The following is a 17,343-nucleotide window of genomic DNA, read 5'->3' on the forward strand; positions in this document are numbered from 1 at the left end:
CAACGCGGGCGAGATCACTCCAGCCAATCAACTTGCCGGACTCATCGGCGGCACACCAATCGGAGCTAGGTTGAAAATGACAGCTGGCCAATGAGCAGCGCGGATTGTGTGGCCTCCGTCTAGTACAGTGGAGGCAGGGCTCCTCCTCCGTACCCTCCCCCGCTCGTATTCCCGGGTCCGCCTGAGGAATGTAAACTATTCAACATGGAGACAGCAGTCAATAAGCTGGAGGCTCTGGTAAGACGGGCGCTGTGTAGGCCGTAAGGGGAGCGGGCCCTGCGGGAATAGACGCTCAGCTGTGAGGATAAGACGGCTGTCGGACATGCTGCTCGCAGCGGCCTTAGATATGGGGCTTCTCCGCCAGGGCACCGTACTTCCCGCGGGTGGTATGGATGGGGGAGGGGGCTGAAGGGGAATAGCGGGCCCGGAGATGGAGGGAGAAATGGCGGGAGACGCCAACACCCACTGTGATCAGCCCGATCCTCTATGTCCGCCTACACAAACATCTCTCTTATTTCTCACTAAATCCCTGCCTGCCCTCCCTCTGTCCTTGTCACTCTACAGCCCGATCAGCATTCCCTATGGATGGGGAGCACGCCACCATCGCCCAGCCTGCCCCACCTTCTACCCCTCTCTGCCTTGGCACATCAGGCTCCTCCCACACTACTGGGCACATCGATCACATGGTCACCCATAGCCCTGGTACACATGGCCTTCTGTTTGTATCAGAGCGGTGTGTGGGTGGATCGTGTTGTATAGTGTGTATTCAGTTCAACATCAGCTGGGTACACACTATACAATTTTCTTTAGATTTTTTTTTTTCTATTTTGATTTACCAAAAACGTCTAATATGAGGTAAAATCTAAAGATTTTGAAATTGTATGTAATCAGGCAGGCTCTTGCACTACATAGTTTAACTACTTGCCAACCAGCTCACGTGCATCTACTGCTCTCCTGCGTGTAGTGACATACCTGTATGTCGGTCTGTGCAAGGAGGATAGCGGGTGTGCCACGGGATCGTGCCCATGGCCTTACCTGATTTAGCCTTCCAATGCCACTTACTGCTATAGCCAGTTATAGATGAGGGCGGTGGCGAGTTTTTTCAATGTCCACCGATAACCCACGATCGCTGTGTACAGGGGCACAACGGGGATCCTCGTTCTGCCTAATGACATGCCAGATATTTTCTGTTCCTAGTGATCTGTCATCCCAGTAAGCCCCCACCCCTCCCCTACAGTTAGAACACCCTGAGGGAACACACCTAACCCCTTGATTGTCCTTGTTAACCGATCCAAATATAAATTACACTGGCAGGGAAGGGCTGCCAGTGTCATTTATACATTCATCTGTGCATTTTTATAGCACTGATCAATGTAGTAATGTCACTGGTTACCAAAAAGTGTCACTTGGGGTCAGTTTTGTCTGCCACAATATCACAGTCCTGCCCAAAATCGCCACCATTGCCAGTAAAAACAATAAAAAAAGGCCCTAAATATGTACTGTAGTTCATAGACACAATAACTTTTTGCACAAACCAATCAATATTTATGCCTATTGTGATCTCCCCCACAAAAATATGTAGGAGAATATTTAATATTTATTGACAAATACAATTTTTTTTTTATATGTATTATAGCAGAAAGGTGTTTTTTTATATATATATATATATATATATATATATATATATATATATATATATATATATATATATATATATATATATATTTATTTATTTTTTTTTTTTTTTTATTGCACACAAAATAAAAACTGCAGAGGTGATCAAAAGAAAGCTCTATTTGTGGGTAAAAAAAAAAAAAAAAGACGTCAATTTTGTTTGGGTACAGCGTCACGCGTCCGTGCAATTGTCCGTTTAAAGCAACACATTTCTGTATTGCAAAAACTGGCCTGGTCGTCAAGGGGGTAAAACCTTCCAGGGCTGAAGTGGTTAAGGTAACCTGTAAAATGTAAAGGAAATCTAACAATGAAAGTTGGTGTGTATCCAGCTTTTAGAGGGCCATAGAGCAATGGCTGCCACGCATTCAGGAGGTGATCACACCATACCTGAATCCATGGACTCGCTGATTCCATCGCACATGGATGACCTTGGCGCAGGCTACCACTGCTCATCTCCACTCTTTGTCAAATATATGAAAAATATTAGCTTCTCTCCAGGACTTTGCTCCCTCTTTCTGTATTTCTCTGCAATGTTCATAAAGACATGGATGAGAGAGTTTAGGGTGGAGGAAATGGACTGGCCTGCACAGAGTCCTGACCTCAACCTGATAGAACACCTTTGGGATGAATGAGAGCAGAGACTGCGAGCTAGGCCTTCTCGTCCAACGTCCGTGCTTGTCTTCGCAAATGCACTTCTGGAAGAATGGTCAAACGTTCCCATAGACTAAAACCCTGTGGACAGCCTTCCCAGGAGAGTTGACGCTGTAAAGGGTGGGCCAAATAAAAAATGGACCCTGGGATGCCATTAAAGTTCATGTGTAAAGGCAGGTGTCTCAATACTTTTGGTAATTGAGTGTATATCCCCATGATAAGAGGAGCTCCAGTCGTTTCTATGTTTATTAAAAGTGGGCAGTACGTAAAGTGGAACTTCCCCTTTTGGGTGGAGTGAAATGCATTGGGGCGTGGCTGTCATACATCTCCTTACAGGGTGGGGAGACTATGCATCGGTTACAGATGATTTACCCGATACACTGACAGCTTTATGACCGGCTCACTCAGATGGGTTCAGACTGGATCCGAACATACCAGAGCTCATCCCCACTCCTGGGTGCTGATGGTTTTTTTTTTTTTTTTTTTTGTCCAGCCAAACTGGAATTTTTCTATTGAAATAAACAAGTGTTTGAGTCTTGGGGTAGCAGAGCTCCCCAGTCCCTCAATAGAACACGTTTGGCGGTACTGCCTGCTGAATACAATCTGTTGTATACATTTTTCTGTGCCACAACTACAGTAGTGTGTACTAAGTCCCAGGCCTTGTTAGCTTGGCAGACGGGGTAGGCACCCCCTGGCTGCCTGTTTAAACCAAGCATTACTAAGGCTTCAAGTGATTTGTAGCAGGTGCTCACTTTGTAGTATATATATCAAGGGAAGAAGGTGACACAACTGTCCCCCCCCCCCCAGAGTTCAGTTTAAGTACAATTCTTACAGAATAGAGAGCATGTGAAGCTTGCCTTTTATGCGCTATTAAAATAATGGATCCCTTTGTAGAAGTTACTCCTTTGCTCACAGGATAGCTCTTGTAGTGACATACCATGCAACTAAGCCATTCCCCCAAGGGCATATAGAACTTGCCCTAGGCTCTAGATATCTAGCCCAATTCCAACTGATTGAATACTTCTTTGGGAATCTGGCTATCCCTACAAGTATGGAATTAATTTCCTTATCTATGCTGTCTCAGTTCTTGGCTACTTAGCGACAGATTGCAAATCTGTGTCCCAAATGGCCACCAGACTCCCATGAGAGAGCTTAGTCAAAAATTGGACACAAGCCCTTCCAAAATGTCACCCAGAGTCTATGACGAAGGCCCTATTGGTTCTATGCTGGGGCTCCCCCTGGTGTCAGCAAAAAAAAAGCTGTTACTGTACATGACTTCTCTGCTTACACAAAGGGGAAAGTGATTTACGCCCCCATACACACTATCAGTTTTCCTGCTGAGTTTTTCCTTCAGATTTACTAAAACCATATAATATGAGGTCAAACCTTAGGAGTTTCAAGTTGTATACAATCAGGCAGGCCCTTGCACTGCATGGTTTTGGTAAACCTGAAGGAAAAACTCAGCAGAAAAACTGATAGTGTGTATGGGGCTTTAGGCTGGATTCACACCTGTGCATTTTGCAGATTTGCACTACAGAACGTGTTCCATAGGAAACCATGTTAATTGGGCTGTAGTGCAAATTTGCAAAATGCTAAACACTAAAAATGCATAGGTGTGAATCCAGCTTAAAGCAGAGGTCCACCCTAAAGTGGACCTTCCGCTCATAGGAACCCCCCCCCCCCTCCGGCGCCACAATTGGCACCTTTCAGGGGGGAGGGGGGTGCAGATACCTGTACAGTACAGGTATCTGCACCCACTTCTGGGATAGCTCTCTGCGGAAAGGGGCGTAGATTACGCCCCTTTCCGCAAGTGCCCCGCTGCCTGCTGGGAAAAACACAGATCCCAGAGGCAGCGGGGACCGTCCTTATTGCGCAGCGCAACTCGCGCATGCGCAGTAGGGAACCGGGAAATGAAGCCGAAAGGCTCCATTTCCTGATTCCCATACCTAAGATGGCGGCGGCAGGACCCGAGAGACGATCTAGAGATCGGCTTCGGGTGCCGACATCGCGGACGCGCTGGACAGGTAAGTGTCACTATTTTAAAAGTCAGCAGCTGCAGTATTTGTAGCTGCTGGCTTTAAAAAAAAAAAAAAAAAAAAACGCGGAGTCCCGGCGGACTCCCGCTTTAAGTGATTGTAGGAGCACTGCCTCCCTTTCCAAGGCCACTACATACACCTGCCAACAAGTTCTCTTGACACTTTTAAAGCACCCTTTTAGCTTTTAATTTGGGATGTTAAAACCCAGCTCTGGCCAGAATGATTATAAAACTATCCACAGGGCACCTGCCTTTCCTGTGTGAAAACATCAGCCGTTTCTTCTTAAAGCAGAGGGCCATCCTAAACAACATTAACATTATCAAAAAATAAATAAATATATATTTATACACTTTTTTTTTTTTCTTACAAGAAACCCGTGTTACTAGGCAGTCTTCTTAATCTGCCTCTTTCTATTCCGCGGCACTTCCTCCTCTTCAGTGAGCTGCCCCGTTGCCTTCTGGGACGTGTGTGTCCCAGAAAACAGGACCGTTCACAAAGCGCTGCGCAACTTGCGCACTAGGAAACGGGCAGTGAAGCTGCAAGGCTTCGTTAAGATGGTGGCGCTGGCACCCGATCCGATGGACGGATTGGCCTTGGGGGAGGGGGGGGGGGCAGGCTCCCTGGACAGGTAAGTGCCCTTATTAAAAGTCAGTAGCTATGGTGTTTGCAGCTGCTGATTTAAAAAATAAAAATAAAATCACGGCTGGAACACAGCTTTAATGTCTGTTTTGTAGTAGTTTTAATTCTCAAACATGTTTCTTATTCCTGCTTTGGATCCTTGTTTATGTGACCAGGCACTTCTCTGCATGGAGAGCTCCTTGTCACATCTCCTAGATGTAGTTTAAAGAATTTAGCCAGTATGATCGGCACATGCCTATTATGTCCTGCATCCCCTTTGAATGATGGCAACAGCTTATGTCCTCTCCCCAGCATCTGTGGACACTGTGTTTTCCTAAGCAGTTGATGTCATTGGGAATGAAAACTTGTCATTTATACCAAAAGCAAGTGATTATTTTTAAGAGATTGACATTCCTGGAAGAGACTTCAGTTTGTGATTTCTCATCTGTGAAGTGCCATGGGTAGCAGAAGAGGTATAAGGTTTTTGAGACTGAGTTTGGGGATTGTCATGTTAACCTCTTGATCACTGGGCACTTAAACCTCCTTACTAACTAGACCAATTTTCAGCTTTCAGCGCTCTCACATTTTGAAGGACAATTACTCAGTCATGCAACACTGTACCCATATGAAATTTTTGTCCTTTTTTATTTAACTTTTTTCACACACAAAGAGCCTTCTTTTGTTGGTATTTAATCACCACTGAGTTTATTTTTTGCGCTATAAATGAAATAAAGACCGTCAGTTCTGGGGGAAAAAAATACATTTTTCGTTGTTTGCTATAAAATTTAGCAAATTAATAATTTTTCATAATAAATATTGGCCAAATTTTATACTGCTACATATCTTTGGTAAAAATAATCCAAATCAGTGTATATAATTTGGTCTTTGTGAAAGTTATAGTCTACAACTGTGGTGCCAATCACTAAAAATTGACCACCTGAAGTACTGACGGCCTAGCTCATTTCTTGAGACCCTAATAAGCCAGGACAGTAAGAAATGCCCCCCCCCCCCCCCCCAAATAACCAATTTTTGGAAAGTAGACGTTCCAAGGTATTTAGAAAGAGGCATGGTGATTTTTATTTTTTTTTTGTAATTTTTTTTCCCCACAATTCTTTGCAAAATCAAGATTTATTTTTCTTTTTTCACAAGTGTCATATTATCAGGTTATTTCTCACACACAGCATATGCATACCACAAATTACACCCCAAAATGCATTCTATTACTCCTCCCGAGTACAGCAATACCACATGTGTGAGACTTTTACACAGTGTAGCCACATATAGAGGCCCAACATGCAGGGAGCACCTTCAGGCGTTCTAGGAGCATAAATTACACATCTAATTTCTTGACTACTTCTTGCATTTTTGAAGGCCCTGGAGCACCAGTACAATAAAAACACTCCAAAAATTACCCAATTATGGAAAGAAAACACCCCAATCTATAATCTATGAAGCATATTGAGTCTTTTGAACATGTATTTTTTTTTTTTTCTACAAGTTTTTGGAAAATGTGGAAAGAAAATAAACACTTTTTTTTTTTTCCTTTTCTTTACACAAAGTTGTCCATTTTTACAATATTTCTAACACCTAGCATGTGCATACCAAAAATTACACCCTAAAATAGATTCTCCAACTCCTGAGTATAATGATACCATATGTGAGACTTTTACACAGCCTGGCCACATACAGAGGTCCAACATGCAGGGAGCGCCATCAGGTGTTGTAGGCAGTAGTGTATTTAGGTTTTGTGCTGCCCTAGGCCTGAATAAACTCATGCACCCCCTAATTTAAATATGACCCACCCCTTGCCATTTAAGACCAGCCCTGACATTTTCGAGTGGGGACACTAGTTCTGATGGCCTGGGAGGGTGGGCGGGCGGGCGGGCAGTGGATTCCCTTAATTTGCATAGATTTCCTCTCACTTCCTGTTTGGCTATGGGGCAGTAAGTGAAGGGGAATCTCTGCAATGGGACAGGGATGGTAAAAAATAAACTGACAGAGGTTATAACCCTCCCTCAGGCTATCCAAAATGGGTAAAAAAAAGTGTTGCCCATAGTTCTACTTTAATCACGAATTTCTGATAATTTTATGGAGAGGACTAAGAAGATATAACCATGCCAATGGTGCAGCAGAAAACATAGCACAGTGAGGAAGGTTTCTGGTCAAGGATGAGAGTATAGTTAAAATTAGAACCGGGAGCAATGAGGCCGCTTTATGGGGGGGGGGGGGGGGGTTGACTAATTTGCCTCTCAGCCCCATAGGACTGGTGCTACACTAACAAGCCGGCGGGGACTCTTTCCGTGCTGCCCTAGGCCAGGATACAGCGCTGGTTGTAGGGGCATACATTTCAAATCTAATTTGACTACCTATTACACTTTGAGGCAATGTAGTGGCGTGGATGGGGATGGCTAAGCATGGTTGAGCCATGAATGGGAATGGCTGAGTATTGATGGGATGGCTGGGTCGGGTATTGCTGAAGCTGGGTATGGCTGAGTGTGGATTGGATGGATGAGTATTGCTGGGATGGGCACATGTCAGCGCTGTGGGCACTACACATCCAGCCCACAACGCTGCAGCACTTGATCTCTCCCCTCTCTGTACCGATCGTTACGAGGAGGGGACAGAGGAGCCGGACGTGACGCCAGTTTGTTTACAAGTGATTGTTCTGTCATTTGACGGCACAATCGCGCGGTAAACGGCGGCTATTGGCATCCATTTACCGTGAAGTGTCGGGACCCGGTGGTCACGAATATTCCTGGAGCAAGATTCTGGGAGGATGTCCATGGACACCCTCCCAGAATAAGCTGATCGCGCTGTAGCCGTCTTTCGGATATGGCCCGGTTGGCATGTAGTTAAACGCAGATCATGATGCTAGTGCTGGCTGTCCCTTAAAATAAGCTGCTAGCAGGTTTTAAGAAAGCATTAACGTTACTGGTTGAAAGCCTGCTTGCACACACAACAGTCCGTTTTAACATGGGTTTCCTATGGAACACGTTCTGTAGTGCAAATCTACAAAAATTGCATAGGTGTGAACCAGGCCTAAAGTGACGTTCAACACTCCCATCATGATTTGTGTTTATAATCCCAACACTGGAAAGGAACTTTTAAAGGCTTGGAGAATGCTGCTTAACCTCCCTGGCGGTACGATTATTTCGGATTTTAGGTGCTAAAAGCGGTACCATTATTTTGCATGAAAATTTGGCGTTTTATATTGTAGTCCTGCAATTCTTAGGAATAACTCACTTATATCTGTCCAAACCAGAGTCTAGCAGACATCCCGGGTATAATAAAGTTTGAAAAATGAAATCATAAATTATAATATAATAAATAATTATAAATAATTGTACCAAATAATATAACAATAATAAAAATTATTCAATAATGTAATCCAATCAAAAACACTGAAATTTGCTCAGTTGCAGAATTGTCACTGTCATTACTTTTCAGTATTTGATGATGGATCTCCCCACAAATCGCTATCGCTCAATTCTGCGAGTGATTCTAATTTATTATCGCTGTTTTCTAGCTGGTCTAAAACCATTTTTGATGTAAAATGACAGTTTGGTTGCTATGGACAATCTCCAGTTTCCAGGCATAAAGAACAGTTTTTATTACATAAAACTGCATGCAGGACACTGGGCAGACCAATGTAATCTGTAAGATTACATTATACTGTATGTTTACTGTTTGTTTCACTTTTTGAATTTGGCGCCGATCTCCGTCCCCGTGCGTCGCAACGCTCGCAGAGCACGGAGATCGGCGATGTGATGCATCGAGCGAGACACGGCTCGCTCGTACAGCGGGGAGACAACGCTGGATCCGAGGGAGAAGGTAAGTAAACCTCCTCCTGGATCCAGCGATGCAGTCCCGAGTCTGGCTCGGGGATACCGCTTTTGGTATAAAAATTCCACCCCGAGCCAGACTCGGGAATACCGCCAGGGGGGTTAAAGCAGAACACCAGACAAAAAATTATATCCACCCGGCCTATAGCAAAATGAAGGCCTGGGTGGACATCCTCCCAGAACGTGCCTTGCATGCGTCCGGGCTGTGGGCGAGATCTGTCCCCAGCAGTGATGATAGATCACTGTACTGGCCCCCCTACCGCTGCCATGTGATCGCTGTGACCAATCACTGTAGATCACATGACCATTGTAAACCATGGATGGCTTCCTTTCATGCCATCCGTTGTGTTACTAGCTTTCATTGGTCATGGTGATCACATGGTACAGACAGGGCCAATCACAGCCCACCTGTACCATGACTAGCTGTGGCCAGTCATAGCCAATCACAACAATACTCACTGAATAAATCTATTTCATTCGGTAAAAATGGTTGCTTATACCAATGTTTCTCAACTCCAGTCCTCAATGCGCCCCAACAGGTCATGAATTCAGGATTTCCCTCACATGAAATGGCTGTGGTAATTACTAAGGCAGTGAAACTGATCAAATCGCCTGTGAAAAATAATGGAAAGCCTGAAAATGTGACCTGTTGTGGCGCCTTGAGGACTGGAGTTGAGAAACACTGCCTTATACCAATGACATTTTTTGGTATAAGCAATAATAGTTTTACAGTGATAACACTGTATTTTTCTGGTCACAGTGCGGTATGTCACCAGTCAGTGTCCCTGATCACTGCCACATCGGTTATATGATGACACTGTACTGGTGACAGGCTGCAAATACATATTTTTGATGTGCGACATGAGCTAGTTTGCCTTGTTTGTTCCGTATAGGGCAACCCTCTGAAATCAATGGGTTGCCCTATGCGTGTTGCACGAAAAAAAGGCACTTTCAAATTGCTAGGTGTGAAAGGGACCTTAATGTGATTGGAAGCTTCGTTAACCAGTAGATATGCTCAGGAGGTTGGAGGGGCTCAGCTCAAGTTTTATAGGTAAAGTTGATATTTGCATATAGCTTCAGTTGCCTCTGTCCATATATTTACTGAATGTAACTTTTTCTCAGTTTGAATTGCCACATTTGTGGCAGGTTTACATTAGCAAATGCAGAACTGAAAATGTATGTTCACTTCAGCTCCTGATATTAATGTTGTGGTAATGAGGCTTTTTTTCCTGAACAGACCTTATTATATAACCACCATAGGGAAAATGGTTCCTTATTGTCATGTACTCAAAGAAAACCGTTTTGATTTTAAGTAAAATAATATTGGTTTCATATCTCCCTGTACTTATTGCTTGTGCTAGCATTGTGTAGGCCTACAACCTTTTATGTCCTTGTAATCATTGGCAATTAAGCTGCTGAATAAAACTTAGACTTGACATACAATGAACATCAAACATGACACGTTTTGGTCTAGATTTGATATGCTAGCTCAGTAAAATACATCATGAACTTTGTAAACTGAGGATCTACCAAAACCATCCATTACATGATATCCAGTCAGGTAAAACTTTAAAATGTATGTCTAGTCCTACGTCATCTTGATCTGACAGGTCAAATCCGATGTTGCATTTGTAGCCATATAAGAAGTGTTTTTTTTTTTTTTTTGTTTTGTTTTTTTATATATACGATCATACTGTCAGACAAAAATATTATTGGAAGATCAGAAACTTTGTTTAGTTCACCATACATTTAACAGTCATGTTACATAGTTAGTAAGGTTGAATAAAGACACCTGTCCATCCAGTTCAACCTGAGTGAGTGTCTACAATTGTCCCTATCCCTGTACATTGCACACTCTCATCGGTCCCTACCCTCAAGGAGCCCACAATCCAAGGTCCCCATTCATATACTAGGGCTGTACACTTGCTGCGACAAGATATTAAATTGGCATGTAATTCAGTGGACATTACCTCCACTGAATGTGACCCTTGCAAGTTTATGGTGCCACACCACGTGTGGCATTTATAGGGTTAAATTGCTGCATGTCAAATTCCCTCTGAAATGTGACCTGCCATGGATCACTCTTCAGAGAGGTGAGGAAGACTGCAGTCTTGTGAACATCCCTTAGGAAGTCTCTATATATCAAACTATCTAGACCAGGGGTCTACAAAGTCCTTCCCACAGGCCACATCATACCAGATTGTACATTTTTGTCTGGTTTGCAGCTCATTCAGACGCTTGCACTGCCAGCTTGCTTGCTTTTACAAAACTTTGTAGCTGTCAGCAATATTTGCACCAAGCAGCAGACAAAGCTAACCTCCTGCACTTCCTCTCCTGTACTATGGAGTTGGTTGCTGGGACCACCAGCATCCCAGCAACCAATGACTTCATCAGTGCAGCAGCTCCTGGCCCCAGTTTTCTATTTATATTCGCATTCGTTTTGCCTATGGTCCGCTCGTATACCAGCGCGCAGAGGCCGGGAGGTGCAGGAAACCTGTACTGTGCTGTTACCGTGCCACACAGTACAGTAAAGATGGCAATGTAAGAGGTAATGTGCCACTCTGATGGGGACACCGATTGTGCGAGGAGACTCCGATGGGGACACAAATGTAAAGGGGAGGACTCTGATGGGAGCCCATATATAAACGGGGACCCTGATTTTATAAATTCATTTTTAATAACCGATTTTTGTGGCCTGCAACTTTTTACAAAATCTACAATGTGGCCCTTGTACTGAAAACTTTGGAGACCCCTGATCTAGACACAAAGTACTTAAGCTGACGAGCTTGGTGTACAGATATCTGTATGTATCTGTTCTATAATAACAGAATATGTATATGTAAGTATGTGACCCTAAAAAAAAAAAAAAAAAAAAAAAAAACAATGAAGAGCACCGCTCCAAGCACAAACATACAACAACCCATTGCTTCAATGTTGCTGGGTGCCGACATCCAACAGGGCTTGTCCATCCTGCTAAAAATGTACGAAGAGAATAGGGATCTGCACACCAGGTGCCAGCCCAGTCACCATGTGTAGCGAAATGGCTTCAGCTTGTCACCTTCCAAGCCGTGCCCACTGATGATTTTCACCCTGCCATGGGCTTAGCTCTAGAGGTCTCCCTGTTATTTCTGATACTGTATAGGTAAGCATGTTTCATCTTCAGGCCACTTTAAATATGATATCCAGTGTCTTATGCAGGGTATTTGTTTCATTGAACAAAGCATGCACCAGTTTGATTTATTATGCGAATGAGATTTTTTTTTATTTTTTTTTTCCCCCAAACAAGGTTTGCTTTCAGACCTGGGTATATATGGTTTACCTATGCATGATAAACGCCTAACCATTTTTTTTTTTTATTCTTGCCAATGATAACTGTTATCACCAACGTTCCAGAATCCTGTCCAGCGCCCTTTTTATGTTGTACTACTAGTGGCCACACACATAAAGCAGTGCAATGTTAAAAGGGCATTGGCCTGTGACCCAAAGCACATTTTGGATGGACAACCTGCCGCTGTTAGTCTGGAAGTGCCCCTGAAATCTTATTGGCTTTCTCTATTAAACGGTAAGCTTTTTTCTGCTAATCCTATGCTCTGACTTTATTGCACTACTGTAATATACAGCTAGCAGTGCAATAGTATTGTCAAAGCATCTGAGAGCAGAGACCACATCGTCCCACGACAAGCAAGGATTGGATGCAATTAATGTACAGAATGCAAAGTTATTCTAGAGGGAGGAACACATGGCTCTTATGAGCTGTTCTAGTTACTGTAATCGTTGTAAGTCATGTTATTACTGAGTTTATTGCTGTGTTTTGTTTTTTTCCCCCTAATCTAGTTTTAATGCTGCACATAATAAAAATCTATAAATCTGAATTTCAGTTCCAAAAAGCTGAATCTGACTTGGACTACATTGAACAAAAGCTTGAGTTTGAAATACGGAAGAGCCTACCAGATGAGTCTGCAGCTCAGGTAACTGCACTGTTTAAACTGACGAGTGACCGAAATTAATTCCGGACGTTGGAGTACCTTCTGTAACACACTGCGCAGTATAACTTTAACACACATAGCAATTCTGTATCTAATGCACTTAGATGTTTTAGTGAAATGGTGCTGATTTAAGGGAACTGGAGAAAGTAGAGCTGATGCAACCAAATATGCAATTGATTTTAGTGTAGTATTTATTTTTCTTTTTTTTTTTTTTTTTTTTTGTTTAAATCTCATTAGCTGCTGCGAATAATTTGCTACAGTTTTGCTGAAACAATAGAACATGGGGCTCATCCATTTAAATAAAATGGGAATTATTGGCATAAAGAGAAAATGTTATCCTTGACAAGCAACTATTTTAGTTATCCTTTTCTAGCACTGATTTCAAAACGAACAAATGGAATTTAGGTTACCATGTATTTATCATTTAGAAATTTGTGGATTTTAATCAGAGAGAGAGGGGGAGTCATGCTCTTTTGGAGATAATTATTTAATTCTAAAACCAAGAGGTAGGTGGGGGGGGGGGGGGGGGTGAAAAAGCGAACAGCATGCTTAACCTTTTGAGGATCCAGAGAGCCGAAAGCTGTGACTGGTGCATGGTGACCACAGTAGATAAGGCAGTGTGGGATATATTAAGCTGTGGAATCTCACCGTTGGAAGTATTAATGGGTTTGTTCATCATAACACCTAATTTAGTTAAAGGGTAATTCTACTTTCATGGGGGGGGGGGGGGGATGCAAATAAAATATATAGCGTATACAATTGCAACACAAGTCGTATTGTAACTGAATGTTAATAAAAAATAAAATGCCTTCTCTCTTCAATCTGCAGTTCTGTAACTTTCTGTAAAATGCAATGCATTATGGCAACCTTTAGGTGTTTGCTACACAGATGGTTTACATCAAGTACCCCCAACAGGCCATGTTTGCAGGTTTTCCTTTATTTTGAACAGGTGCTTTAAATCGGTCAGTGGTTTGGTATTTTGGATAGCTATTTTATTTTGGAGAAATTCCCAAAACTTGGCCTGTTTGGGGGTATTTGAGGACAGGGTTGAGAACCGCTGGTGTACAGAATTCCCCCCCCCCCCCCCCTTGCCAAGGTTCTTCCTTGCGTGATTGGCTCACTGATTTTTTATTTTTTTTTTCCCAGAATTCTGCTCTAAGATACAAGTCAGATTTTGAGCATCCCCTGCAACAAAAATGTCATTTTTGATGAGATGCTTTCAAAGGGAAATCACGTCTAAAGTGATTCAAACCCTGCAACCTTCCTCAGAGCCCTGCAGGCGCAGCAGCTGATTGATAATTGTAAAAGAAAACACCCATTCAGATTCACTTTGCACATGGACACAAACTGCTGTTCCTTCAGAGTAACAAAGTAGGAATGTACAACACAGTTTTCTTAAAATCCCTGCAAGTTACACTAATAATTACGATTTGTGTATTTATTATTATTATTATTATTATTATACAGGATTTATATAGCGCCAACAGTTTACGCAGCTCTTTACAATATAAAAGAAGGCAATACAGTTACAAAATACAAGAGGATTTATGCCCTGTACACACGGTCAGACTTTCTGATAGAAAGTGTGCAATCGAATCATCTCGGAAAATCTGATCGTGTGTGGGCTCAATCTGACTTTTTCCGTCTGAATTTCCGACACACAAAGTTTGATAGCCGGATCGAAAATATTCTGACAACAAAATCCGATCGTTTAAATTCCAAAAAAATTTTTTAATTTGAACTTTGTAAATAGCAAAGAAAATCTAGTAAAGTATTCAGGCAAATGATATAAGCAGTATTGCCATGAATCTGTTTTGCTCTGTGTTAAAGTGTCATTCAACCCAATAGCAGGACATGTGGAAGGAAGGAGGGAAGGGAGTGTCATTTACCACTGTTCATGCCTACATGTGTATGTGTGACTCTATAGTCACTTGAAAATGTCTCTATGTATTTATCCCTCACAAAGCCACTAAAGCATTCATCTTGTGTAGTGTGAAATACACCTGGTTGATGCTTCCTTCAGCTGTCCCTCCCATCTTGCTCCTGTTTCTTCTCTGTGCAGCCACTCATGACTATAGAGTCACATATACACATGTAGGCATAAACAGTGGTAAATGACACTCCCTTCCCTCCTTCCTTCCACATGTCCTGCTATTGCTAAACACTATGGGAGAGGGATGTAGTATGCTGATTACATTTACAAAAAAACAGGGAAAATTCATGTGACGACACAAGTGCTGCAGGAATAAAGTACTTGGAGGCTTAAAAAAATAAAATAAAAATATATATAGTGCAATGATAAATGGGATTTATGTGAATGAATTATGGTAATTAACATTTCTCTGTTTAGTATCACTTTAATTAAAGAGTATGGTGCATATTCCTATGGTAGTATTGCTGGCTAAGCTTTGTTAAATAGTAAATGGAAGTTTACACAAAAGGTGTTTAACCACTTCCTGCCTGCCGTATACAGAATGATGGCCAGGAAGTGTTTCCGTTATCCTGACTGGGCGTCATATGACATCCAGCAAGATAACAAGCCAGTGCACGCCCACGGGGGGTGCGCAGTGCATCGAACGGTTGTGTTTTAGTCTGACACGCTGCATCTCTGATTTTGGTAAAGAGCCTCTGACATAGGCTCTTTACCACATGATCAGCTGTGTCCATTTACAGCTGATCAGTGTAAATGGGAAGAGCCATTTATCAGCTTTTCCTCCATTCACACTGAGACATGAGTAGAGGAGAGCTGATGGGACGGTCTGCGCTAATTTACCACTGCGGCCCCACCCAGGACCACCAGGTATGCCAATCAGTGACCCTCGGTGCCACCTCATCAGTGAGAAAATGTACTTATTTACAAAGTTTTGTAATAGAAACAAAGAAAAGAAAAACCAAAAGGCCAGTGCTTTTTGGTTTACCTGTATCACTTTGATTTTGTATAAAACATTTGCTGTACCCAGTGCTGATATGTCGGTGTTCAAAAGGTTTTCTTTAATTGCTTCTTCTAAATAAAGATTTAAAAAAAAAAAAACCTGCAAGTTAAGTCCATCTAATGCAGCTTTCTGTGATAGGATGGCAATGATGCTCCTGAATTTAGAGCAGATTTTCCACTCATGTAGGCTGTGCTCGCTTGCACTGTCGTGAAATGAAAACATGTGGCTGTCGGCATTACCACTGCTGAATCGCACCATTTCTTTCAGCATAAAACAAAATGGCACATTTTGAGTTTGCAAAAAGTCATGTGGGCGAATCCCAAAATGTATAGAGGAAAGTGCTTTGGTCTGATGAGACTAAAATTGAACTTTTTGGCTATCAAAGAAAAAAAAACTATGTCTTGGCCAAACCCAACCCAACACATCACATCACCCAGTTGGGACTGGGAAACTGGTCAGAGTTTTGGGAAAGATGGATTGTGCTAAATGCAGGGATATTCTTGAGCAAAACCTGCACCACTCTGTGTGTGATCTGAGGCTAGGGCAGAGGTTCACCTTCCAGCACGAAAATGACCTCAAGCACACTGCTAAAGCAACACTTGAGTGGTTTAAGGAGAAACATGTAAATGTGTTGGAATGGCTTAGTCAAAGCCCAGACCTCAATCCAATAGAAAATCTGTGGTCAGACTTAAAGATTGCTGTTCACAAGCGCAAACCATCCAACTTTAAGGAGCTGGAGCAGTTTTGCAAGGAGGAATGGGCAAAAATCACAGTGGTAAGATGTGGCAAGCTCATAGACTTATCCAAAGCAAATTGGAGCTGTGATAGCTGCAAAAGGTGGCTCTACAAAGTATTGACTTTATGGAGGGGGTGAATGGTTATGCACATTGGCTTTCTGTTATTTTGTCCTATTATTAAAAAAAAAAAAAAAAATTTCTTCAAAGTTGTTGGCATATTCTGTAATTAAATGATACAAATCCTCAAACAATCCATGTTAATTCCAGGTTGTGGGGCAACAAAGCACAAAAAATGGCAAGGGGGTGAATAATTTTGCAAAGCACTGTAAGGGAGCTCCATTGTTGCGACACGGTATTGCCCCCAATATAGTTTACCCCCACCAAAAACAATATTATTTTTATTTATTTATTTTTTTCTTCACCGACCGACACAGCTCCTCTCTGTAACAAAATGAGTTGTCAGCCCTATCACTGGAGATTACTAGGCAAAGTTGTAACACAACACTTCAGAACTTTTAGTTCCGCCCAGGGGGCGGTCCCTAGGCTACAACCCCCACAGCCTGCCCCAGCAAGCTGTTTTATTTTGCCTAGTGAAGGAAATGCACCTAGGAACCCTGCAGGCCCATAGGTCCGTGTGGTGTTTTATATATTTTTTTTTTTTTTTCTTTTCTTGATGCAGGAGCTTGGCTTTTTGCGCAAGATGAATGATCCTGTGATCGTCTATCAACAGCCGGCTGGGTGGCAGGCTGGTTCACTTATCCTTGTAGTCTCCTCAGTCCAGCCATTGAGCGTGTGCCGGTCGCAGCTACGGCTTTGCAGGCCACGACATACCTCAGCTACAGAGCTCGTCGGTGAGCTTTATGCTC

General features: G+C 42.6%; 1 protein-coding gene across 2 annotated transcripts in view; it reads left to right on the forward strand.

Annotated features, from left to right (window-relative positions):
• Positions 1-81: 81 nt before the first annotated feature.
• The window catches only part of SKA2 (spindle and kinetochore associated complex subunit 2), a 37,696-nt gene continuing 20,434 nt past the window's right edge, over positions 82-17,343 (forward strand). Inside the window, exons 1-2 of one of the 2 annotated variants that reach the window (XM_077482221.1) lie at positions 82-237; positions 12,700-12,789. In XM_077482221.1, the coding sequence (XP_077338347.1) occupies positions 205-237; positions 12,700-12,789 (123 nt within the window). In that variant the 5' untranslated portion in view covers positions 82-204. Of the gene's footprint in view, positions 238-12,469; positions 12,790-17,343 lie in introns of those variants that run through there. The other variant, XM_077482220.1, reaches the window with a different exon arrangement.

Source organism: Lithobates pipiens, unplaced genomic scaffold (assembly GCF_037356315.1).
Source record: "Lithobates pipiens isolate NorthernLeopardFrog02 unplaced genomic scaffold, aLitPip1_a1.2 Scaffold_16, whole genome shotgun sequence".
Lineage (NCBI taxonomy): Eukaryota > Metazoa > Chordata > Amphibia > Anura > Ranidae > Lithobates > Lithobates pipiens.